Source organism: Eptesicus fuscus, chromosome 8 (assembly GCF_027574615.1).
Source record: "Eptesicus fuscus isolate TK198812 chromosome 8, DD_ASM_mEF_20220401, whole genome shotgun sequence".
In the NCBI taxonomy this organism is placed as follows: Eukaryota; Metazoa; Chordata; class Mammalia; order Chiroptera; family Vespertilionidae; genus Eptesicus; species Eptesicus fuscus.
The window spans coordinates 29434347-29460618 of record NC_072480.1 but is presented as its reverse complement, the minus strand read 5'-3'; the positions used below and the strand labels follow the sequence as shown (position 1 = coordinate 29460618).

The window sequence follows — 26272 nt, the reverse complement described above, 5'->3', positions numbered from 1 at the left end:
GCTAAGCCCTGAGACTGCTGGCTTCTTAGTTTAGGGAATGAAATAAAACTGCCCTTCTCCACCCCCCCCCCCCCCCCCCGCCCCGCCTCCCTTTTCCTGCATTCTTTAGTTAGGGAGGCTTTTAACCATTTGCTCTCAAGTGTCCTTGGTTTGGGGAAGATAATAGATTGTTATTTGCTAGCTAGTTGCAATCTGTTTGGCCTTGTTTAATTTTCTTGTCTCAGTTTCTCTATTTTCCTAGCTTCTCACTGTCCTGTAACAGATGCTATCTGACTGGTATTTTCAAAGGATTGCTTTGTCTGTTGTGTTGAAGGGGTGGGGGAAATGTAGAGGAACAATAGCAGAAACAGTGAAAGTGTCAGGATGCTATAATGATAATGCAGGGGAGATATAATGTTGGCCAGGAGGAGGTAGCGAGTGTGGTGAGAAGGATTTAGACAATGAATTTACATTGAAGGTAGAACCAACAGGATTTCCAATATGATTGGTGTGCGGGGTATGAGAAAAAGAGAGGAGTCATAATACCAGTCATCGACTGAGATGTAGGAGTAAAGATCTAGACAGAAGAACAACTTTGGAATTTTTCAGGTCCAGAGATGTGCAGCTCAGGACTTGTTAGGCTGCATGGTCTCCAGTAGCCACTTATGAAAACTCACCTCAGAATTTGCAAATCTGTCAGTTTATGCTTAATATTTACCATGGAACACATTAAAACCTCCCTGGCATACACATACACACAAAACCATTTTCCTGAGGGAACATTTTGAATGCTGTTACAAACCACCCTGTTATGGACCTCTTGTTTAACATTTATTTACCACTAGATACCCGGTGCATGAATTTGTGCATGGGTGGAGTCTGGCCGCTCGCCCCGATGTGGGGTGGGATTGTGGCGGGGCTGGCTGGGGGCAGGGGCCATGGGAGGTTGGCCAGCAGGCCCCGCCCCCGATCGGGCCGGTTGGCCAGCCGTTGTGCGTGTCATAGCAACCGGTCATTTGGTCATTCCGGTGTCGCTTGGCTTTTATATATATATAGATGTTCTTTTGTAAAAATCTTTATATATTTTTTTAATGGATTTCAGAGAAGAGGGAGAGGGAGAGAGAGATAGATACATCAATGATGAGAGAGAATCATTGATTAGCTGCCTCCTGCATGCCCCACCTGCAACCTGGGCATGTACCCTGACCGGGAATCAAACTGTGATCTCCTGGTTTATAGGTCGATGCTCAACCACTGAACCATAGTGGCTGGGCTATTAGCGATGTTCTTGAACATCTTATTTATAACAAGGAATAATCAAATAATTATAGGTAAACAAGATTTTCTATTAAATAGGCTTCTCTCACTAATATTGGTTTTTTTTTCTTCTGAAAACCTATTTTGCCTTCAAACCTCTGCATAGTTGAGGAAGACAAGGCTGCTTATTTCTCCCCAGTGTGAGTGAAATGGGACAACAAATTATTGGCACCCTTTCGTTGGCTGTGCCCATCATTTCCTCTGCTTACTTTCTACCTTTCTTCTCTCCAGGTTCCCACCAAATATAGGCAGTTCTCTTACAGTGTGATGTTAGCAATAACAAGCAAACCCCTCACTGTACAGAGTATAGTAAATTATTTGGGGAATGCAATAATCAGGACAATGGGAAGAAAGAAAAACTGAGCAGAGGAGGGTGGGCCACTTGATGAGGATAACTGGCTACTCACTCAGCATTGCTTCTTTGAATTTATGTTTTTCTGTTATGAACTAAGCTGCAATTTATTTTGAGTTTCGGCTTTTTTACCATCTTGTTTCAATTTATATATTTTCAAAATAATAATAGATTTTATAATGGTATTCTAGAACTTAGATTTTGTTATAGGCCTACTTAATATTAAGTTTTTAATGCTAACCTAAGTTTTTGTCCATCTAATTCATTATTTATAACTTGCATTTATAAAATATTCTTAACAGTTTTACAAAATACCTTTATTATTACAATCATCTAGGGAAAATTATTTTGGTGGGAGCCCAAAATACTATAGCCTCTAGTTTCCTTCACAAAACAATTGTGTTGGTGAGTGTAGGAAGGTTAATTTAGGTTGAATGAATAAATTATTTTCTGGTAATGCTATCAGAGGAGTACTTGAGTGGGATTCCTCTATTGCTAGCGGGGTTCTTGAGGTAACACTGAAATAAGCACTTTCAGAAGCCCCTATGGGAGAATGAGGTATGGTAGACTATTTGTATGGAGTTACATTCCTCAGTTTCCAGTGTCCCATTTCCCTTAAGTCAGTCCTGAAAGAGGCCAGTGTCCAGAGCTTCCATTCCATGTTGCAGCCTGGCTGGTTCAGCATCAGGTTGAATTAAAGTCCATTTCACCATTGTGTGGGTTCCAAATGGCCATGGCCAAGATGGGTGCAGAGGAGCATGACACCTCCACAGCAGGAGTCCTAAGAGGGCCAGAGGGCCAAAGGTAAAGAGAGTGCACTCTTTTGTCTAGGAGCTTAAATATCCATTCTGACCACTGACTTGCCCCCAGGTGTGATTGACAGACAGGTAGGCACCTTCCCACATCACTCAGACCTTACTGGGCATGTATCCAGACTGCCTTTGTCCAGTTGCTTCCCCCATTGATTAGCTGGGAACAGATTTGGAGAGTGTTAATTACAGCTTTCTGACAGAGCTGTATAAATGGCATGCCTATATTATCTAGTCTTCCCTTCATTCCTTTCTGGTTAAACAATAACCAGATTATTTCATTGGTAACAGTAAAAAGTTGTTTAAGCATTCTTTAAAGAAATCAACTTCTCTGGAATATGTCATGATACCTAAGAGTGAATGACATTCTTTGTAAGCTTGGTATGAAATAATAACCAACTACTCCAGGACATATTCACAGACAATTATTATTTAATTACAAAGATTACTTAAATGTGTGTCATAATCTCTACTCTCTCTTTTTATTTGAAATTTTAACCTGGTAAATCATAGAAGCCATCATATTACAGAAAGCTTATATTCATGATTGCTTTAAACTTAAATATTTATAGTTATGATTTTAATTTTTATTCAAAGCTTATTTAACACCTCTAATGTATAATTATCATAATTATAAGGAGATAAGTCTGTGTCTTAGATTTTAAGTTTCTAGATATTTAATCTGTTGTATTTTCCCCATTTCATTTTTTTAAAATCTTTATTGTTGAAAGTATTACATATATCCCTTTTTTCCCAATTGACCTCTTCTAGCCCCCTCCTGCACCCCATCCCAGGCTTTCACCACCCAATTGATGAATAAAATATGGTGTCTTCCCTTAAGGAATTCCTAGTCAATTGGGAGAGGAAAGCACATGAAAAAAAGTAAAATAGAGTGTGGTAATTGCAAAGATGAGATAATTATCAGGTATGAAGGTAGAGAGAGCAGCTCACCAGGGGGTGGCTGGAGTGTTTGACTCTTGCTATAGAGTATGAATTCGAGTGACTCTGGCAGAGCGGACAAGGCCAATAGACATTATTTCCAGCTTCCTGTACAGAATGGATGAAGAGGAACGGGGTAGGGAATGCACAACCAGAATGCTGTTTTGGAAGTAAACTCGGCTGAATCTGGATTCAAGCCAAACCATATTGTCAATGTAACCAGTTTACTGGCTGGTTTTAAGCAAGAAAGGAATGTATTTAAGTTAATGTTGTCAAGTAAAATGCCAGGGGTGTCATGATCGTTTGGATCTGAGGGTTACAGGAGAGAGAAGATTTAAGACTAGTAGGTTTCTAGCACAGGAAAAAGAATCCATGGTTCTGCCTACTGAGGTGTGGCGATTAGAGAAGGGCAGTGTGTTGGGGAAGAGACACAGATGTGTGAGGTGACAGAGACATCACCTCTGTCTGAACATTAACCGAGTGCAATGCAAAAGTTGAAATTGCCTTAAAATAATCTAACTCTGTTTGATGATGACTATGTTTTGTTACTTCTAAATCATGAAAAAGAATAAAAACTCAGATTAATTTCTTGGTCAAAAAAAGTGACAAAGTTGAAAGATAAAATTCATGCACAGGTCGTGTACAGACCCCAGTAAATTAACACTTCTCTGTTTGTGTACAAAATTTAAAACTCACTGTTGTAGTTCAGATTCCAATATAAAAAAATATAGTCACTGACCTCAAAGAACATGACACGTGTGAAAAATGTGGTTAAATCATGTCTGAAGATGTATAAAGGAGCTAGCTCTAGAAATATCATTGCTGAAAAAGAAAAACATTAAGGAAATGCTTAAATGTTCTTTAGTGTTACCCATCAGATGACCCTAAACACTATATTATGTTTTTTTATATTATTTAATGTAAATTATTTTATTTAAATTTCTGCAGAGAAAATTTACTAAAATCCTATGTAATAAAAGGGTAATATGCAAATAGACCGAACGGCAGAACAACCAAACAACCAACCAAAGTGTAATATGCTAATGATATGCTAAGGCTGCTCAACAGCTCGCTATGATGTGCACTGACCACCAGGTGGCAGACATTCAATGGTCGACCAGTCACTATGACGTGCACTGACCACCAAGGGGTAGATGCTCCGACCAGTAGGTTAGCTTACTGCTGCTGTCTGGTGGATCGGGGACTGAGCGAGATGGTCCAGATTCACCCTGGAGCCCTCTGGGGGTCCCTTCCCGGCTCATTCCTGCAGGCAACTCCCCTTGGGAGGGTGCCAGATGCAGGGCTCATGATTGGTGAGCACTGCTGCGGCAGCACAATCCTCTCCTGATCAGGACTGATTGGGCGCAAGCCCACAGCAGGCACAGTGGGGCTGGGATGAGCAGGAGCGGCAGGTAGAAGCTGCAGGCGGTGTTGGACCTGTGGGTTTTGGCCCGATCCCTACAGGCCACCCAAAGGGACTCCATCCATGCACGAATTCATGCACCGGGCCTCTAGTATATTCATGAAAATATATAACACTCAATATTGATCATATGCATTAAATCAAAATATTTATGAAATTATTTATCTTGATGCTTTAAAATTTTAGGTGTACATGCACACATTTCATCAATTTTACAACACATGTTTCCAAATATATGAAAACTACATGATAAGATATAATATGAAATATTTTATAGATCCCAGATATAGATAATTAGTAATAATGAAAGAGGTAAACTTACCATTCTTAGTAATAGCAAACCTTCATTGTCCACCCCTACTGCCCTAAGCAACACCTAAATATGCTGTTGTTTACAGATATAATAATTTTCATCTGTGCTGGGTTCATTGAAAATAATTATGCATGTGTTATACACCATGCAGTTTCCTGCATTTCCATATTCAGCGAGTGAAAATGGATCTTTGGAGAAAGCAGTAGATTATATTTTACTAGTGACCCAGTGCACTAATTTGTGCACCTTGAAAGAAACTGTGGGCTGTGAGGCCGCAATGGGAACATGGTTGGGTCTCGGCCCATCCTCCACAACCCCTCCCGCCATGACCCCGGGTCCCCTGTCTGCCGGCAGCCCCCCCACTGCCACTGCTCCCACGCCCTGACGGTGCCAGTCCCGCTCACACCCGCTGTCTGCATGGAGCGATTGGGGCCGGCACCAGCAGTGGGTGCAAGCGGGGCAGGCAGTGGGTGTGATCGGCGGCTGTGGTGCAGGCAGTGGGTGCAAGCGGGGCTATCTCTGGCAGCGGGTATGAGAGGCAGCTGCCGACCCTGATCGCCCCTCAGGAGCAGGGGCCATGTTTTGCGCGCATCTCCTTGTGGTCAGCTCAAGTCATAGCGACTGGTTGTTCGGTTGTACTGCTGTTCGGTTGTTCCACCATTCAGTTTTATATATATACTAGAGGCCTGATGCATGAAGATTCATGCAAGAATGGGCCTTCCTTCCCCTGGCTGCTGGCACCACCTTTGCCCTCTGGCCCGGAGCCGCCTTTCTGCTCCAGCCTGTAGGGGAAAGATCCGCCTTTCTGCCTTCCCACGCTGCCCAGAGGCCCGGAGAGGCTGGGGTGGTGCGGAATGCCTGCATCGTTGCCATGGTGACGACACAAGCATCCCACCCCGCCCCCGGCCGCTAGGCGCCCACACATGCAAATTAACCTGCCATCTTTGTTGGGTTAATTTGCATACTCTCTCCTGATTGGCTGGTGGGCATCATGAAGGTGCGGTCAATTAGCATGTTACTCTTTTATTAGGTAGATAGATTAGCCCAGAATTTGCACCTGCCTTTCTCTCTTCCAGTTGTCGTTTGGTCTTTATTTAAAAACCAACAGTGAAAAATTGATCAATTGTGCTTAAGTCCTCTTAAGTATAATGGACAGGTAATGTCCTTGGAGACTGCTGTTGAAGCGTGAGTCATAGCTTTGTGGGGTTTCCATCTGTAGAGTAGCCACAGAACCATTTCTTTCAGGTGGCGTACTTTTTATGATGTTAACCTTAAATGTTTGAATATGTCGCAGACATTCCTAATATTTTACCCTTGAAATTAGCAACTTTTCTTTTTGGCCTGACTTCCATAGCACTGTTCCCCCTGCATGATTATGGTGATTTACTTCCACTTTGATTGTAATGTTAATGACTTCAATTGTTAAGCTCTTCATTTCTTACTGAGTTCTAAGAGTACACTGCATAGTGTACTCTATTAAAAAAATTCTTCATCCTATGTTATAACATATGATCTTCTATGAAATATCTGTGAGGTAAAAACATGAAGTGGGATTCTTCCCATTTCACTGATGTGGAAACTGGGTCATCAAAAAGGTGCTTCAAATCACAATGATAGGACATAGTTGCTGACCCACAGGCTACCAAGGAATTGGAAAAGGCTCAAAAGATCACCTAAGAAGCCTTTCATGTGAACCTTAAGCCTTTCTTCTTTCATCCCACTGAGAAGCGCTCACTCACTGGAATGGCTTCGTGTTCAGTTGCAAGTAGATGGCCTCCTCAGAGGGCAGCCCAGGCCTTAGACTGCACTGAGGATGACCACTCATGAATCAGAAATGTACTTCTCTTACACCTTATCACAGCTACTGGAGTTCTGCCCTCTGACCAGGCACTTCTCCATCCATGTGGTATAGTAAAAAATATTTGGCCTTTTTCCTGGTTGCTAACATAGAGCTCCTAAAACCTTTGAAGTTTCTTAAGCAGTAGTGTATTTTCTATGCAATGAGATTATTCACCTACAGATGGTGGGGAGGGGTAACCGGCATGTTTCAGAATTGGAGGGTTGGGGGGGTGCTGGTGGTCAGAGCTACCAACCATGTGGTTAGAAGGTTAGAATTATCAGTCCACTCTCTCATCTCCAGGGAGGGGAGAGAGGAGCTGGAGACTGAGCTTAATCACTAACGAACAATGATTTAATCAGCCATGCCTACATATTGAGGCTTTAATAAGAATTCTGAAGCCACTAGGCTAAGGGGGCTTCTGTTTGGTGTGCACATTGATGTACTGGGAGGGCAGTGCACCCAGAGCAGGATGAAAGCTCTATACCACCTATGCCCTGGTCCCCTTTCCTTGCTCTATGCATGGCTTAAATTTGGCCTTTCCCAAGTTGTATTCTTTACTTCCTGAGTTCTGTCGAGTCATCCTAGCACAGGAATGTCTGGATCTATAGCCAGTCTGTAGGAAGTATGGGTAGTCCTTGGGACTGGGACTATCCTGTGAAGTGAGGGCAGTTTTGTGGGATGAGTTCTTAAACCTCTGGGGTCTGTGCTAACTCCAGGTAGTGCCTGAATTGAGTTGAATTGAAAGATACTCAGTTGGTGTGGGAGAATTTGTAAGTATTGAAATAGTGTATTTTGTGTCAGAAAAAAACAGTCCCACTATATCCCCTCCCAATGTTTGCCTTGTACTTTTTGGTACATGGGAATCCCTCAGACTTTAATGAGGCCTTCCTCTAGATCTTTCCCATACTTGATGTGTGTGCATAATAAAATTGGATCAGACTAAATCATCTTACTTTAAGAATGTGGTTTTGTTCAATGGTGTGTAACTATCTTATATTTAAATTAGAGGCCTGGTGAACGAAATTCATGCATGGGTAGGGTCCTTAGGCCTGGCCGGCGATCAGGGCCCATCCCTGGGGCGACCAGTGGGGCGATCAGGGGCCCTCAGCTGGCACCTGCCTTGGAGGCGACCAGCAGGGCAATCGGGACGGCACTGCCCGCTCGCCGGCCTGCCCTGCCCCCCAATCACCCGGCTGCTGCCGGCAGTCACCTCCCCTGCAGGGCTACTGGTAGGGCAATCAGGGGGCCCCCACTGGCACCTGTCTTGGCTGGCCTGGGGCCTGCAGGCTGAGGGCAGCTCCTGCGTTGAGCATCTGCCTTCTAGTGGTCAGTGCACGTCATAGCGACCGATTGTTGCACTGATTGTTCTGCCGTTCGGTCTATTTGTATATAAGGCTTTTATTATATAGGACTAGAGGCCTGGTGCACGAATTAGTGCACCTGTGGGGTCCGTCAGCCTGGCCTGCGGGATTGGGCTGACACTGGCTCTCCAACATCTCCTAAGGGGTCCTGGATTGTGAGAGGGTGCAGGCCAGGCCTAAGGACCACACTGGTGCATGATTGGGGCCAGGGAGGGATGTGTGACAGCTCCAGGGCATGTCTGGCCCATCTCGCTCAGTCTTGATCAGCTGGACCCCAGCAGCAAGCTGACCTACCGGTTGGAGCATATGCCCCCTGGTGTTCAGTGCATGTCATAGCGAGCAGTTGAGCGGGCTTAGCATATCATTAGCATATTAAACTTTGATTGGTTAAACGACGAACGGACACTTAGCATATTAGGCTTTTATTATATAGGATGTTCATTTAAAAACATAGCAGCATATTTATCCAGAATGCTTGGGTGGTTTCTCCTTTGTTTAGCCATATGTGTATTACTTAGTATTGTCCTAGTAAGAATATACAAAAATAGTCATTATGTGAAAACTATACCGGTACTTGAATGTGTTACAGATAAGTGGATGGGGGTTGTAAAAATAAAATAATGTCTGTAATTAGTAATTTCTGTATACCTAAGTGGTTAAAAATAAAATCTGGAATTAAACTGCCTGAGTTCAAATTCTGGCTTCACCACTTTTCAGTCATTCAACTTTTACTTGACCCATTTTACTTGACCCAGTTTTGTCATCTGTAAAGTGATGATAATAATAATATCTATATCATAACAAGGGGCCCAGTGCACGAAATTCAGCATGGAGGGGTGTTCCTCAGCCCGGCCTGCACCCTCGCTAATCTGGGACCCCTCTGGGGATGTCTGACTGCAGTCGGACATCTCTCTCGCAATCCGGGACCACTGGCTCCTAACCGCTTGCCTGCCTTCCTGCCTGATCGCCCTTAACCCCTCTGCCTGCCAGCCTGATTGCCACTACCTTTCCCCCCTGCCAGCCTGATTAACACTAATTTGCTCCCCTGCCAGCCTGATCATCCCTAACTACCTCTGCCTCGGCCCCCAGTCTGGCCTCCCTCTTGGGAAGCAACCTGGTGGATCAGGGGAAGGCACCGCCCTTATTACCCCACTGCTGCTGCCACTGCCTGAGGCCTGAGCCTCAGCCCTCGAAGCCACTGTGTCTTTGTCTGGAAGGAAGTCCGGAAGTTTTCCACTCTAATTAGCATATTACCCTTTTATTAGTATAGATTTGGGGACCATTACAACCACGCAGAACTTAAGGAAAACACATGGCCCTGGCCGGTTTGGCTTAATGGAGAGAGCATCGGCCTGTGGACTGAAGGGTCCCAGGTTTGATTCTGGTCAGGGGCACATGCCTGGGTTGCGGGCTTAATCCCCAGTAGGGAGCCTGTGGGAGGCAGCTGATCAGTGATTCTTATCATTGATGTTTCTCCCTTTCTCTCTCCCTCTCCCTTTCTCTCTGAAATCAATAAAAAATATTAAAATAAAGAAAGAAAACACATGATCTTCACTTTGGGTTTTGTCATTTTACAATATCCTTTGTGTAGTATTTTAACTTCCTTCAACTTTCCTTTACTCACCCTTAAAATGCAATCTATTTGGGGGAAGATGATCAGGAAAGTGATTCTAGTGGGTAGAATTATTTTTTTGGAGGGGATGGGGTCGTGAAAATATTTAAAAATTGAACATGGTGATGGTTGTACCACTCTGAATTTACTTTAAAAAAACAGTTCATTGTACACTTTAGGTGACGTGTACAGTATATGATTTATATCTCAGCAAAGCTGTTCTTTTATTTCTTTTTAAATAAAGACCAGTCTTATAATGAATTGCAGATGTTTTCAGAGCCCCCCAGGATTTGCTTACCGCGTCCCAAACCACGGCTGCAACTCCCAGTTGCCTCCAGTCCTGGCGGATCTGGATGGTGTGGTTTGCAAAGGAGAAGGTGGCAAGAGGCTTGTGGAATTTCTGCAACCCCATTCCCCCGGTCTCCTCATAGGGCACCAGGGCCATTTCCACTGTGCCAGCTCTGCTCCCTTTAACCTGTTGGGCAAAAGAATCCTGCGTGCTCTGGCCAGAAAGTGCATTCTCTCTTAGGTGGCCCCAATGCTTTTTTTAAGGTTGTTTTATGGATTCAAAAGAATAAACAGAGATGTGGAACGCTTTTGTCGAATTCCTTTTACATGGTTCTTCCAGTCTCGTGGGAAGTGAGATGTGGCTCTGAATTCATCCCAAAGGGTGTCTTTGGGCAAAAGAACCCAGAATGGTACAACTCCTTCAGGATGCCCTACACACTTCACTGTCAGGACTCAGCTGGGCTTGAGGGTGAGCGAGGCGGCGGTGCCAGCACAGGACCCGAGAGAAGGTAGTGCTTTCTACATTGCCCAGGCCACGTGGACTACAGCAGTACCCGCCAGGTGGGCAGGGTGTTTCTGCTGTTTTGTTTTGGTCCTGCCTCCACCCCATCAGCCACGGACCCGTGCCTGCACTGAGACTGTGAATGGTTCCATGGTCCTACTTTTTGGTGGACAGTGGACGAATTCCCATTTCCCAGAGACTGGCAGTTAGACACTGGCGGCTTCCGAGTTGCTCGCGGAGAGAGCACAGCCCTAGGTCCAGAACAGACTCAGGCATCCTTGGCTAGGAGGCCTCCCCGGGCTAGGGCCCACTGACGGTTTGAAGGCTGGCCGCACCTCCGATCATGGCGGGGGTCCCCTCTGGGGCGCTGGCCGGCCTGGGGTAGGGGCCACCAGCGGTTTGAAGGCTGGCCATGCCTCCAGTCCAGGCGGGGGTCCCCTCATGGCGACCATCCCGCTCCCTCAGCTCCCTAGCCTGCTGTTCAGTCATCCGTCCGGTCATTTTGGTTGTTACCACCTCTGACATTTTATATATTAGGATGTTCTGGTGAGGATTTAAAAATTTAATGCAGAACACTTAAGACAATACCTGCCTCAGTAAATTTTAGCTGCTGTTACTATCATTATCACTGCTATGACCATTACAACTATTATTATTATGCTACTAATACACTTCTTTTTAATCTAATTCATAAAATAAAGTGGTCATATGGCTTATAAACTCATCTAATCACATATTTACTTACAGCAAGCTATATCGGGGATGTGTGTTTAATCAATTGTGTTAATACACTAAACACTGTTGTGATAAAAGTATTTTATGCACTCTCTTCTCTGAGTAATTTTCTCAATTTTAAGGATCACAGGAAGGGGAAACGTGAATAGAAAAAAAAAAAAAGTGTAGAAAGTATGTACCAGTATAAGTTCAAAGTGGCTTCACTCCAGTGAGAGCCAATAGTTCCAGTAGCATCACTCTTTAGGCACAAACATTTTCTGTAGCTCTCTGATGAGTACAGTCAGTGGAATCATTAAACATTGTATCTGAGAATCAGCTTGCTAATTGTGTTTTCAACAAAATATGTTGAAATATATCATCCCTAACTACCTCTGCCTGGGCCCCCAGTCTGGCCTCCCTCTTGGGAAGCAACCTGGTGGATCAGGGGAAGGCACCGCCCTTATTACCCCACTGCTGCTGCCACTGCCTGAGGCCTGAGCCTCAGCCCTCGAAACCACTGTGTCTTTGTCTGGAAGGAAGTCCGGAAGTTTTCCACTCTAATTAGCTTGATTTTAAAAAATATATATTTTATTGATTTTTTACAGAGAGGAAGGGAGAGGGATAGAGAGTTAGAAACATCGATGAGAGAGAAACATCGATCAGTTGCCTCCTGCACACCTCCTGCTGGGGATGTGCCCGCAACCAAGGTACATGCCCTTGACCGGAATCGAACCTGGGATCTTTCAGTCCACAGGCCAACGCTCTATCCACTGAGCCAAACTGGCCAGGGCTGTTAAGGTTTTCTTAACAGTTACTAATATGTTAGAATAGCAAATGTTATTTTGTATGCAGGTTGTTTAAAAAACAAAAATAAAAAACCTCCATGTTCTTATACACATTTTTCATGCCTCCGTTCTATTTCATTCTATTGAATCAAGATTGTAAACCAGGGGAAACTCGGGGTATGTGGGGTCGCAGTGCCTGGCGGCTCCTGCGCTCTGAAAGCCTCAAAGCCGCCGGGTTTCAACCCCCCACGGGTGTTTCTCGCTGGCCCTGTGGAGAGACTTCTTCACCACCACAACCAAAGAAGGACATGATATAAGGCGAGTGGACATAACTCCTTTAGAACAAAGGAAATTAACTTTTGATACCCATGCATTGGTTCAGGACTTGAAAACTCATGGATTTGACAAAGCACAAGCAGAAACAATTGTATCAGCATTAACCACTTTATCAAATGTCAGCTTGGGTACTATCTATAAGGAGATGGTCACTCAAGCTCAGCAGGAAATACCAGTACAACAGCTAATGGCTCATTTGGACTCTATCAGGAAAGACATGATCATCCTAGAGAAAAGTGAATTTGCAAATCTGAGAGCAGAGAATGAGAAAATGAAGAGTGAATTAGAACAAGTTAAGCAACAATTAATAAATGAAACCAGTCGAATCAGAGCAGATAATAAACTGGATATCAACCTAGAAAGGAGCAAAGTAACAGATATGTTTACAGATCAAGAAAAGAAACTTATGGAAGCAACCACAGAATTTACCAAAAAGGATACCATAACCAAAAGTATTATTTCAGAGACCAGTAATAAAATTGACACTGAAATTGCTTCTTTAAAAACACTAATGGAATCTAACAAGCTTGAGACAATTCGTTATCTTGCAGCCTCAGTGTTCACTTGCCTGGCAATAGCATTGGGATTTTACAGATTCTGGAAATAGCAGTGGAACAACTGTAGTATGCTTCTACTACTGCTTCCATTGACTTCTTAAAACACTGAACTAGGATAGATTTACTTTGAACATTGAAAGTTGTAGCAAAACTTAATACAACAAGATTATTCAAAGTACATATGGACTAAAAAAATGTTTTAGAATAAGAAAATGTAGTTTGTGGTTTTGTATGTCTATTTTATTATGTTGAAAAGCTGCCATTCAAAACCTGGTTAATTTGAGATAGAAGGGCTTTTTGTCTTTATCTTTTTGATAGTTTATAGAAACTGAACCAGAGTTTTGTGTTTGCTTGAATAACTGTAAATCATATAGGATTTCTTTGGTATCTCCTGCCTACATACTTTGTGATAACTATTACACAATTACCTTTTCATATTTAATAAAACATTATAAGAAAAAAAAGATTGTAAACCATACTTTTTAAAAAATGCAATCCCATTTGTTTGGGCAATTAAGTTGCTTTCAAGAATGTTCCCATCCTTACAGGTGAAACCTGACTTATAACTCTTCCTCTGTATTAATTTAAAACCTGAAAATGGTAGTGTACCTAGAATTATATGCATTTTCAATATCATTTCGTGCAGTTCACACTAGTGGGAATCAAAAGAAATTTAAACTAAAATTTATCTTAACGTAAAGTAAATATCAAAAAATGTGGTTTGAGCCACTAAGTCCTTTTTACATATTGTTGTTGTTGTTTTTTCTGATGTCGACTAACATTGTCTGTGCAAACATATTAAGAAGTGATACTTAATGTCTGTCCTGCTGGGTGGCCAGTATTCTGATAGTGCCTAGTGCTCTGCTTTCCCCCTTGTTCCTTCATGTGCACTGTGAGAGGCACTTTGTCAAAGATGGAAATCTTTGTTAGATAATCACTGCACATTGTGCTTAGGGGAGCAGTAAAGAAAGCTGGATAGGTGTTCCACATGTTTCTCAATGGCCTCTGATACCTTTTGTTCCTGTTGTAGATCAGCTTGGACAGTAGAGAGCACTTTTCCCATCTTCATGCACTCACTGTTCCCTCTCAAAGAGATCATGGTTTTGAAAAACATTAACATTTTATTGAAATAAGTTTAATTTTAAAATTATAGATTTTCTTTGCCTCTCTATCTGAAAAGACTACCGTACTTTCCGGCGTATAAGACGACTTTTTAACCCAGGAAAATCTTATACACCCAGTCGTCTTATATGCCAGAAAATACGGTAATTATTTTGTAGTGTATATAGACATCAAGAACTCAAATTTTGTTTATTATTTATTTCTTTTCAATCTTTTTTATTTCAAGAAAAACGATTTTAAATATAATAGTGTTACATGCAATAAACATTAATATCTCAAGCAAAACAATTTTAAATATAATAGTTATTTGCAGTAAACACCAATTATTCAAGAAGAATGATATTACATGCAATAAACATTAATATTTCAAGAAAAAAGGGACTTTAAGTATAATAATATTATCAAAACTGTACTGACATAGTATGATATCACAAAAATTATATGAAATATTAAAAATCTGCAAATAACAGGATTATTTCTATTATATTCTGAAATATTCCCCCCCTTCCCCGGCTCTATTTTTTTCATCAGTTTATGTTGTTCATTATATTCCACGTATGAGTGACATCATGTGATATTTATTTTTCTCTGACTGGCTTATTTCACTTAGCGTAATGCTCTCCAGGTCCATCCATGAGTGCATGAAAATGGGAAAAGTGCTCTCTACTGTCCAAGCTGATCCTTCTTTATTACAGCAGCTTAGTATTCCATTGTGTAGGTGTACCACTGCTTTTTAATCCACTCATCTGCTGATAGGCACTTAGGCTGTTTCCAAATCTTAGCTATGGTGAATTGTGCTGCTATGAACATAGGGGTGCATATATTCTTCCTGATTGGTGTTTCTGATTTCTTGGGACATATTCCTAAAAGTGGGATTATTGGGTCAAATGGGAGTTCCATTTTTAATTTTTTGAGGAAATGCCATACTGTTTTCCACTGTGGCTGCACCAGTCTGCATTCCCACCAGCAGTGCAAGAGGGTTCCTTTTTCTCCGCATCCTCGCCAGCACTTGTAGTTTATTGAATTGTTGATGATAGCCATTCTGACAGGTGTCAGATGGTTTCTCATTGTGGTTTTGATTTGCATCTCTGGGATGATTGGTGACTTTGAGCACGTTTTCATGTATCTCTTGGGCTTCTGTATGTCCTCTTTCGAAAAGTGTCTATTTAGGTCCTTTGCCCATTTTTTAATTGGATTATTTATCTTCCTTTTGTTAAGTTGTTTGAGTTCCTTATAAATTTTGGAGATTAAACCCTTATTGGAGATAATATTGGCAAATATGCTCTCCCATACACTGGGCTTTCCTGTTGTTTTGTTGATGGTTTCTTTTACTATGCAGAAGCTTTTTATTTTGATGTAGTCCACTTTGTTTATTTTCTCCTTAGTTTCCATTGCCCTAGGAGCTGTATCAGTAAAGATACTGCTACCACATATGTCTGATATTTTGCTACCTATAGATTCTTCTAAGATTTTTATGGTTTCCCATCTTATGTTTAAGTCCTTCATCCATTTTGAGTTTATTTTGTGTGTGGTGTAAATTGGTGGTCTAGTTTCATTTTTTTTGCATGTATCTGTCCAATTTTATCAACACCATTTATTGAAGAGACTATCTTGACTCCATTGTGTGCTCTTGCCTCCTTTGTCAAGTATTAATTGAGCATAATGGTTTGGGTCGATTTCTGGGTTCTCTGTTGTGTTCCATTGGTCTATTATGTCTGTTCTTGTGCCAGTAACAGGCAGTTTTGAGAGCAATGGCTTTGTAATACTGTGGAATCCCTTGTCACGTCCTGCGTGATTCAGGGTTCCCGTCCAGGTCCGGTTTCTGGAGAAGGCCGCAATCAAAATGAAAAGAAGCTAGAAAAGAATCAATTTGGGTAAATGGGGGGCCAGGCGGGAGCCCACCTCTAGTGGGAGGACTACTCACTGCTCTGGCCTTTGACATCCCTTTTATTGGGGTTCTGAGATACACCCATATCCTTTAGGCAGGAAATTCCAATAATAGACAATCAGCAAAAATTTACATATGATTAACAGATGAGAGATGCTTTAACTACCAATGTCTCAACTAAACAATGAGTGACTAGCTCTGACCATTCAGAGCGATTAAGGTTGACCAAAGCATTCCGGATTCCCTTTTCCCATTTAACTTGCAATGTCTCAATGTTTGGTTTCCTGCAATACAGCTTCATATCTGGTGTTATAATTCCTCGAACTTTGTTTTTCTTTCTCAGAATTGCTGCAGTTATTTGGGGTCTTTTTTTTATTCCAGATGAAGATTTGGAGAGTTTGTTCTAGGTCTGTGAAATATTCCATTGGTATCTTAATGGGGATTGCATTGAATATATAGATTGCTTTGGATAGTATGGACATTTTAATGATGTTGATTCTACCAATCCATGAACACGGTATATTCTCCCATTTGTTTATGTTTTCCTCTATCTCTTTTTTCAATGTCCTGTAGTTTTCCGAGTATAGGTCTTTTACATCCTTAGTTAAATTTATTCCTAAGTATCTTAATTTTTTTGTTGCAATGGTAAATAGCATAGTTTGCTTAGTTTCTCTTTCTATGAATTCATTATTGGTGTATAAAAAAGCCATAGATTTTTGGATGTTAATTTTGTAACCTGATACATTGCCGAATTCATTTATTAGGTCTAGTAGTTTTTTTATGGAGTCTTTGGGGTTTTCTGTGTACAATATCATGTCATCTGCTAATAATGACAATTTTACTTCTTTTCCAATTTGGATGCCTCTTATTTTTTCTTCTTGTCTGTTTGTTATAGCTAGCACTTCCAGTACTATGTGGAACAGGAGTGGTGAAAGTGGGCATCCCTTTCTTGTTCCTGTTCTTAGGGGAAATGGTATCAGTATTTGCCTATTTTATATGATGTTGGCTTTAAGTTTGTCATATACTAGAGGCCTGGTGCACAAAATTCGTACATGGGTAGGGTCTCTAGGCCTGGCTGGTGATCAGGGCGAATCTGTCGGGAGACCAGCGGGGCGATTTGGTGCCCCCTGCTGGCACCCAGCTTGGCTCGTCTGTGGCCTGTGGGATGGGGGCAGCTCCTGCGTTGAGCGTCAGTCGCCTGTTGGTCAATATGCATCATAGCAACCAGTCGTTCCACCAGTCATTCCGCCAGTCAGTTGATTTGCATATTAGGCTTTTATTATATAGGATGGCCTTTATCATGTTGAGATACGCTCCCTCTGTTCTAACTTTGCTGAGAGTTTTTATCAAAAATAAGTGTTGAATTTTGTCATGCTTTTTCTGTATCTGTTGATATGATCATGTGATTTTTGTCTTTCAGTTTATTTATGTGATGTATCACGTTTATTAATTTGCTACTATTGTATCAGCTTAGATCCCTAGAATAAATCCCACTTGATCATGGTTTATGATCTCTTTAATATATTGCTGGATGTGATTTGCTAATATTTTTTGAGAATTTTAGCATCTATGTTCATCAGGGATATTGGCCTGTAATTCTCATTCTTTGTAGAGTCTGGTTTTGGAATTTAGATAATGCTGGCCTCATAAAAAGTGTTTGGAAGTGTTCCTTCCTCTTGGACTTTCTGAAATAACTAGAGGCCCAGTGCACAAAATTCGTGCACGGGGGGAGGGATGTCCCTCAGCCCAGCCTGCACTGTCTCCAATCTGGGATACCTCTCACAATCCAGGACTACTGGCTCCCAACCACTTGCCTGCCTTCCTGCCTGATTGCCCCTAATTGCTTCTGCCTGCCAGCCTGATCACCCCCTAACCACTCCTCTACCGGCCTGATTGACGCCTAACTGCTCCCCTGCCAGCCCGATTACCCCTAACTGCCCTCCCCTGCAGGCCTGGTCCCTGCCACCTGCCCTCCCCTGAAGGCCTGGTCCCCCCCAACTGCCCTCCCCTGCAGTCCTGGGTCCCCCCAATGGCCCTCCCCTGCCGGCCTGGTCGCCCCTAACTTCCCTCCCCTGCAGGCCTGGGTGCCCCCAACTGCCCCTTCCTGCTGGCCCGGTCCCCCACAACTGCCCTGCCCTGCAGGTCTGATCCCCCAACTGCCCTCCCCTGCAGGCCTGGTCACCCCCAACCACCCTACCCTGCCATCCTGGTTGCCCCTAACTGCTCTCCCCTGTTGGCCTGGGTCCCCCCCCCAACTGTCCTCCCCTGCAGGCCTGGTGACCCCCAACTGCCCTCCTCTGCCAGCCCGGTCACGTCTAACTGCCCTCCCCTGCAGGCCTGGTCATCCCTAGCTGTCCTCCCCTGCTGGCCTGATCACCCACAACTGCCCTCCCCTGCTGGCCATCTGTGGCAGCCATCTTGTGTCCACATGGGGGCAGCCATCTTTGACTACATGGGGGCAGCCATCTTGTGTGTTGGAGTGATGATCAATTTGCATATTATCCTTTTACTAGATAGGATTTGAAGAGTATAGGTGTTAGTTCTTCTTTGAAAGTTTGTAATAACTCCCCTGTGAAGCCTGGGCTTTTGTTTGCTGGGAATGTTTTGATTACTGCTTCTATTTCATTGGTTATTATTGGCCTATTCAGGTTTTTTTATTCTTCCTTATTCATTTTTGGGAGATTGTATTTTTCTAGGAATTTGTCTGTTTAATCCACATTGTGCAGCTTGTTTGCATATAGTTGTTCATAGTATTTTCTTACAATCCTTTGTATTTTTGTGGTGTCCATTGTTACTTCTCCACTTTCATTTCTGATTTTATTTGGGTCCTCTTTTTTTCTTGATGAGTCTGGCTAATTATTAATTTTGTTTATCTTTTCAAAGAACCAACTCTTGGTTTCATTGATTTTTTTGTATTGTTCTTTTAGTCCCTATGTAATTTATTTCTGCTCTAATCTTTATTATTTCCTTCCTTCTACTTACTCTGGGCATTTATTATTGTTCTCTTTCTAGTTCTTTAAGTTGTAGGGTTAAATAGTTTATTGCTGATTTTTCTTGTTTTTTTCAGGTTTGCCTGTAGTGCTATGAACTTCCCTCTTAGGACTGCTTTTGCTGTGTCCCAGAGATTTTGGGTTGTTGTGTGTTCATTTTCATTTGTTTCCAGGAATTTTTTTATTTCTTTCTGGATCTCTTTGATAACCCATTCATTGTTTAATAACATGCTATGTAACCTCCATGTGTTTGAATGTTTTTTGTTGTTTTTACTGTAGTTGATTTCTAATTACATTCTGCTGTGTTCTGCGAAGATGCTTGATATGATTTCAATCTTCTTGAACTTGTAGATACTTGTTTTGTGTCCTAACATGTGGTCTATCTTTGTGAATGATCCATGTGCACTTGAGAAGAATGTATTTTCTGCTGCATTGGGGTAAAATGTTCTATAAATTTCTATGCAATCCATCTGACCCAGAGTGTCCTTTAAGTTTTTGTCTGGAAGATCTGTCCAGTGAAGTCAGAGGGGTGTTAAAGTCCCCTACTATGACCATATTGTTGTCAATCTCTCCACTAAAGTCCTCTAGAAGTTGTGTGTGTGTGTGTGTGTGTGTGTGTGTGTGTGTGTGTATTTATATGCTTTTTAAAATTTTAATTAAAATTGTTTTTTTCTTTTTGGTTCTCTGATTGAGTGATATTTTCAAGTCTGTCTTCTATTTCACTGATTCAATCCTCAGCTTCCCCTACTCTGTTGTGTATTCCTTCCAATGTGTTCTTTATTTGTGTTTTGTCATTCTTTATCTCAGACTGTTCTTTTTTCATAGTTACTATATCTTTTTTTTATACTTTTGAGCATTTTTACCATTTTTACATTATTCATTACTCTGAACTCTGTTTCAGATAAATTTCTTAGCTCTGCTTCATTTATGTCTTCTTCTGGAGAATTCTCTAGTTCTTTTATTTGGGGGTTGTGTCTTTGTCTTCTCATTTTAGTTGTCTGCTTGGGATTGTGACTGTGTTTTAGGTAGATCCTCTATACCTCTCAATCTCTAGTGCAGGACAGTGTTAAAGGCTGTTTCTGACTAATTGGATAAGGCAAAGACTCAGGGCCTCCAGAGATGCCTCTGCTTACAGACTAATAGGATTCTGACGTGAATTGCTCCCAGGCAGTCATCCTCAGGTGTGGGGAGAGTTTTTTCAACTGGGTGAGGCAGTTGCTTCTGCCTGTAGTAGGCTGATTGTTACTTTTAAATCTTAAGTGGCCTCAGGGTAAGGTGTTTTCCAATAGGGTGTGTCTACTGTCTTCCCCCCCAGGCAAGGCAAATGACTATGTGTGAAAGATGTCCTACACTGCATGAGGGAATGGCTCAGCCCAGCAAACTCGGGGTGTCTGCCTTCTGAGCTCTATTCCCCGAGTCCAGTCCTGGGTTCTGCTCTCACAGTTCCAGTCCAATGCACCCTCCCTCTGCCAGAAGAGCACAGGTGGGTGGCTCCACAGGGAATTTTTGTGTGTTGGCCCTTCAAGGGAGTGCCCAAATTTTCAGCTGCCACTCCCTTGCAGACTCACCCCACTGCTTTTCACAGCTAGATGTTATGGGGGTACCCTCCACAGATTTGGTGCTCTCTGCTAGGGAGCCCAGTTTGGGGATTAGATTCCAGAGTTCTGAGTGGTACTCTTCCCCCAACAGCTGAGATATTTCTCCAGGACTTCAGTTGCTGTCTGTGGGTGCCCAGCCTGTCCTTTCACGCCTCCCCCACTCCAACAGTCTGTATGCGTTCTCCACCTTCAGTCCTCGGGTATCAGGGTTCTCTCCTGTGAGTTTTTCGTTGATTATTCCTGAAGCCTTTCCGCATCCTACATTATAATAGAGAAACATGCAAATTGACCGCACCTCCGCTATGCCCATGATTGGGCCTGCGAGAGGCTGGGGGCGGGACTCCGGGTGGCCTATCTGGACGTTGAGAAAACCAAGATGGCGGCGCCAAATCCTCTTAGTTCCGGGAGTCCCTGGTGGGATCGCGACCGGGCGGGGCGTGGCCGGGCACGGCCAGCAGCCTCCCGGGGGTCCTGGGGAGCGATTGCGACCCGGGGGGCGTGGCCGGGCACGGCCAGCAGCCTCCCGGGGGTCCTGGGGAGCGATCGCGACCCGGGGGGGCGTGGCCGGGCACGGCCAGCAGCCTCCCGGGGGTCCTGGGGAGCGATCGCGACCCGGGGGGGCGTGGCCGGGCACGGCCAGCAGCCTCCCGGGGGTCCTGGGGAGCGATCGCGACCCGGGGGGCGTGGCCGGGCACGGCCAGCAGCCTCCCGGGGGTTCTGGGGAGCGATCGCGACCCGGGGGGGCGTGGCCTGGCACGGCCAGCAGCCTCCCGGGGGTCCTGGGGAGCGATCGCGACCGGGGGGGGGTGGCCGGGCACGGCCAGCAGCCTCCGGGGGGCCCTGGGGAGCGATCGCGACCCGGGGGGGCGTGGCCGGGCACGGCCAGCAGCCTCCCGGGGGCCCTGGGGAGCGATCGCGACCCGGGGGGGCGTGGCCGGGCACGGCCAGCAGCCTCGGGGGGTCCTGGGAAGCGATTGCGACCGGGGGGGCGTGGCCGGGCACGGCCAGCAGCCTCCCGGGGGTCCTGGGGAGCGATTGCGACCGGGGGGGCGTGGCCGGGCACGGCCAGAAGCCTCCCTGGGGTCCGGGGCCAGATCAGGGACCCGGGGGGCGTGGCCGGGCCCAGCCAGCTGCTCCAGGGCCGGGGTTCCTGGGCGATTGCCACCCTGGCCTAAATGGCTGGTGCTGAGAGGGATCAATGGGGCCAGTGGAAGGAGCAGGTGGTAGTTGACCACCGAGGCCATCTGCAGCAGCCGGATGCAGAGCTGGGGTCCACGTTCTCCAGGTTGGCCTCCGTGGGGCCCGAGTCGCACCCATAGTAGCCGAGTGGGCATGCTGGCATAGTAGCCCCAGCATGAGGCCAGCTTCCCAAGCCAGGCTGCGGAGGGAGGGAGGGCCGCTGGGCTGGGAGCACTCCCCAGGCTGATAGGGGAGGGCAAGGTAGGGGCAATCAGGCTGGCAGGAGATCAAGGTAGGGGCAAGCAGGCAGGCAGACAGTGGGGGTAGGGACAATCAGGCAGGCAGGCAGATGAGTGGTTAGGAGCCAGCGGTTCCGGATTGTGAGAGGGATGTCCTACTGCTGGAAGTTGGACATCCCCTGAGGGGTCCCAGATTGAAGAGGGTGCAGATTGGGCTGAGGGGCACCCCCCCACCCCCCCAGTGCACGAATTTCGTGCACCGGGCCTCTAGTTATGTTATAATTGTAGCTTGTTCCTGGGAGCATGTCCGTGCAGCATCCACCTTCTCTGCCACCATTTTTAATCTTAAGGACTCTAATTTTAAACACAACATTTCCTAAATATAGTTTGTTCATGTAGTTTGCTGTAAATTTCATCTAATGTCTTAAAGACACTTAATAAATTTACTTTTTTCCAGGATTTAAAAATTGAAAGTTTTAACAAGTTTACTGAATTTTACCTTCCCTTTATTATAATAAATTTTTTACTTTCTTATTGTAAGGTTTTAAACAAATATTTTGTTTCTAGAGTGTTTTACCTTTTATATATTATAATTTTGTTATTTTAAGGCATTTAATATACTCTTTTTTAGTCTCTGTAGAAATGCTGGAAAAGAATCTGAAGCAGATGGGAAGGCAGCTTCAACAGCTTGAGAGAGATTTGGAAACCTTTCCCCCTCCTGAGGACGTGCATGATAAGTTTGTGACAAAGATGTCCATATCCTTTTGATATCTAAATAAATTACTAGTCAAATAGAATTACAAATTATTTTAACATTTGAAGTACATTTGCATAACCAGAGATCATTCTGTAGTACCACATTATAGGCTTAATCTTTACCTTCTTGCAGGGTAATTTATCAAAGTGTTTATCGTGAACAATACTGAAATGTATTCTATTGATTTCCATTTTTTTCCCTTCTTATCAACTTGAATAATATTTTTTCTCACCTTATCCCTTCCACATGTCCTTTTTCCTTTTGAAGTTCATGGTAGATTAAAAGGATATGAAAACTCAAATTGAGAAAGTTTGAATCTAACATGATGTGATTTTGATATTTTGAAATGTTTCAGGATAAAGACCATAAACTGGTGTGAGTAATCAGCTTAATTTCAAGGCTTGTCCTATGCTAAAATTTAACTTGTGTTCCAGAAACTTTCTTTTTTCTTTAGAAACACTACATAGTTCCATAATCAAAATTGCGTTTGTCACAATCACTATTTGTGCAGATATTCTCCAAACCTAAAATAAAATTGACAAATATGTATGTGTGTGTATACATATTTATAGAAAATCAATAGCATGAGGCTTGTGTCCTGCTTAATATAAGGTTTCTTTTGAATTCAATTATCTTTGGTTTTGCTAACTTCGTGGCTTAATCTCTAATGAGTAATTGAAGTAATAAACTTTATTTCCTGAAACTAATGTTGAGTTGCTTTGCAAACCATTCTGTGAAATTAGAGACTGATATCTTTTGTGTTATAATAAAGTATTGGTACTATGCATTATTAAAATTCCATATGGACTTCAGAATTCTACATGAAAGGATAACCCATTTTTAAAATGAGCTCTTATAAATAGACACTCCTAATATTTATTTTAAACTGAGTTACTTGAAATAAAATAACTACTTTTCCTCTTTCTATTTCTCCTGAGAGTTGGCATATCACAAAATTATTATTATTTGGCTTGTCATAGATTTTCTTGTATATACTTTCAGCTTAATTGTGAATTAGTTCAATTTTAGCTATCTCTACACTATCTTTTGGGAAATATCATAAAAATCCACTCAGCAACAATCAGTTCTGACTAATGTATTTATTTCCTTTCCTATCTTTCCTACCTATCCAGTTTCTTTTTTTATAAGACAGGGCACTGTTATCACTCTACTAGATATGGTTGTCTTTTTAAAACTAAAAATGAAATATATACTTATCAAAAGTATATTTTGCAGTTCCTTCTCATTTGGCAACATATGGTTTTCAAAATTAATTTGTAAAAATTTTTATAGCAGAGTTTTATTAGTTTTACCATTCTTGTTTTTTTTTCTCAATCATTTCTATCATGTTAAAATATTCATATGTGTCAGTTTATTATAATCATTAAGTCCTATTAATGGAAGTATTTATTATTGTTCTTTACAGATAGAAAGCATTTTAGAAAAGTTTTTGCTTGTATAGAGTCTTTGGTAATCCATTGTGAGTGTACTAATTATGAAAGTTGGGTTTCTAGGACATATAACCTGAGCTTAGAGTCAGTGTAGCAGAGTCATGCTCAGCAGATGATCTCTGGACCTATTAATACTTGTATTCGTATGATAAAAGAATCTGAATAATGTTGCCTTCTTGAAAGGTATGCAACTCATAAAAAGTAACTAGCAGGAAATCAGAAACAGGAAAAATGATGCTTTGTTGGAAACAATTTTTTATTCTGAGTACAATTATACTCCATGGACATGAAAGCTACTATATCCTGTTGCTAAATATCACAACCTAGAAGCCTCTAATGAACTGATTAGCATTCATGTATCTCTTGGAAGTCAGATATATGAACAGTTGGTGCACTTTGCTATTGACAGAGATTATGATCATAAATATACTTTGCTGAGATTAGATTGCACTCATTTGCTTTTCCTCTTAGACATACTAGTTTCAAGGTAATTAAATTCATTCATTGTGAAGCTTTGTTTACTTTAATTAGGACTGACAACAAATCAGATCTTGAATATTAAATGCATTTATAAGATCTTATTAAAATGGCAAATTGTGAGCTGCTTAGATCTTAGAAAATGGAAGAATATGGAAATGAAAATGCACAATGAATAAAAATATATTTAACTAAATTTGGGTTATTAATGCTTAAACTTTGTTTTAAATTTTAGTGCTTATTAGTTGAAGCACATATCAAATGTGTGCTTCCTCAACCAGTTCTGGAAGAATATGTATATTATCCAAGTTGTTAAGAATGCATTATTACAACTGGATATTTAATGTAAAAAATCATAATTTAGTGAACTATTAGATAATCTGTTAATCAAATAGTCTTAACCTTTTGCACTCGGATGTCGAGTGTGACTCACACGGTTAGCATCGGTAGCAGCTCGAGAAAAAAGCAAGCGAGTGCAAAGGGTTAAATTATTATATAATTTTTGTTATAATAGGACATTTTACTTAAAGTGTTCAATTATAGTATACTAGAGGCCTGGTGCACAAAATTTGGGCACTCGGGTGGGGGTCTTTCAGCCCAGCCTGCGCCCTTTCGCAGTCTGGCAGCCATCAGTCGGACATACCTAGCACTACCGCGTAAGCGGGAAAGGCTCACCCGGCTGCGCTCACCAGCCATGAGCCCACCTCAGGGCTTCTGCCAGAGCGGCGCTCCCCCTGTGGGAGCTCACTGACCAGCAGGGGGCAGCTTCTGCATTGAACGTCTGCCCCCTGGTGGTCAGTGAGTGTCATAGCGACCAGTCTTTTCACTGTTTGGTCAATTTGCATATTCGCCTTTTATTATATAGGACTAGAGGCCCGGTGCATGAAAATTCATTTTGAGGTGTCCCTCAGCCCAGCCTGCACTCTTTCCAATCTGGGACCCCTTGAGGGATGTCCGACTGCACATTTAGGCCTGATCCTAAATAAATCCCAGATACCAGGGCCTCCGCTTGGGTCGACAAGGGGCATGGCCACCCTGCAAAACACCACAGGCCCCTCACCCAGGCCACCCCACATCCCAGTAGGATCGGGCCTAAATGGGCAGTCAGACATCCCTCTCACAATCCAGGACTGCTGGCTCCCAACTGCTCGCCTGCCTGCCTTCCTGATTGCCCCTAACCGCTTCTGCCTGCCAGCCTGATCACCTCCTAACCACTCACTTGACAGCCTGATTGATGCCTAACTGCTCCCCTGCCAGCCTGATTGCCCCTAACTGCCCTCCCCTGCAGGCCTGGTCCCCCCAACTACTCTCCCCTGCAAGCCTGGGTCCCCCCCAACTTCCCTTCCCTGCAGGCCCCGTCGCCCCCAAATTCCCTCCTCTGCTGGCCTGGTCACCCCTAACTGCCCTCCCCTGCAGGCCTAGTCCCTCCCAACTGCCCTCCCCT

At 43.2% G+C, this 26272-nt stretch overlaps 1 protein-coding gene and 1 pseudogene across 1 annotated transcript in view; both read left to right on the top strand.

Moving 5' to 3' along the window:
* DIAPH3 (diaphanous related formin 3) overlaps nucleotides 1-26272 on the top strand; it is a 564474-nt gene that overhangs the window by 353720 nt on the left and 184482 nt on the right. The window contains exon 23 of the mRNA XM_054719838.1: nucleotides 22775-22900. Coding sequence (XP_054575813.1) covers nucleotides 22775-22900 — 126 coding nt within the window. The remainder of the gene's footprint in view (nucleotides 1-22774; nucleotides 22901-26272) is intronic.
* Nucleotides 12414-13456, top strand: LOC103289632 (coiled-coil domain-containing protein 90B, mitochondrial-like; annotated as a pseudogene).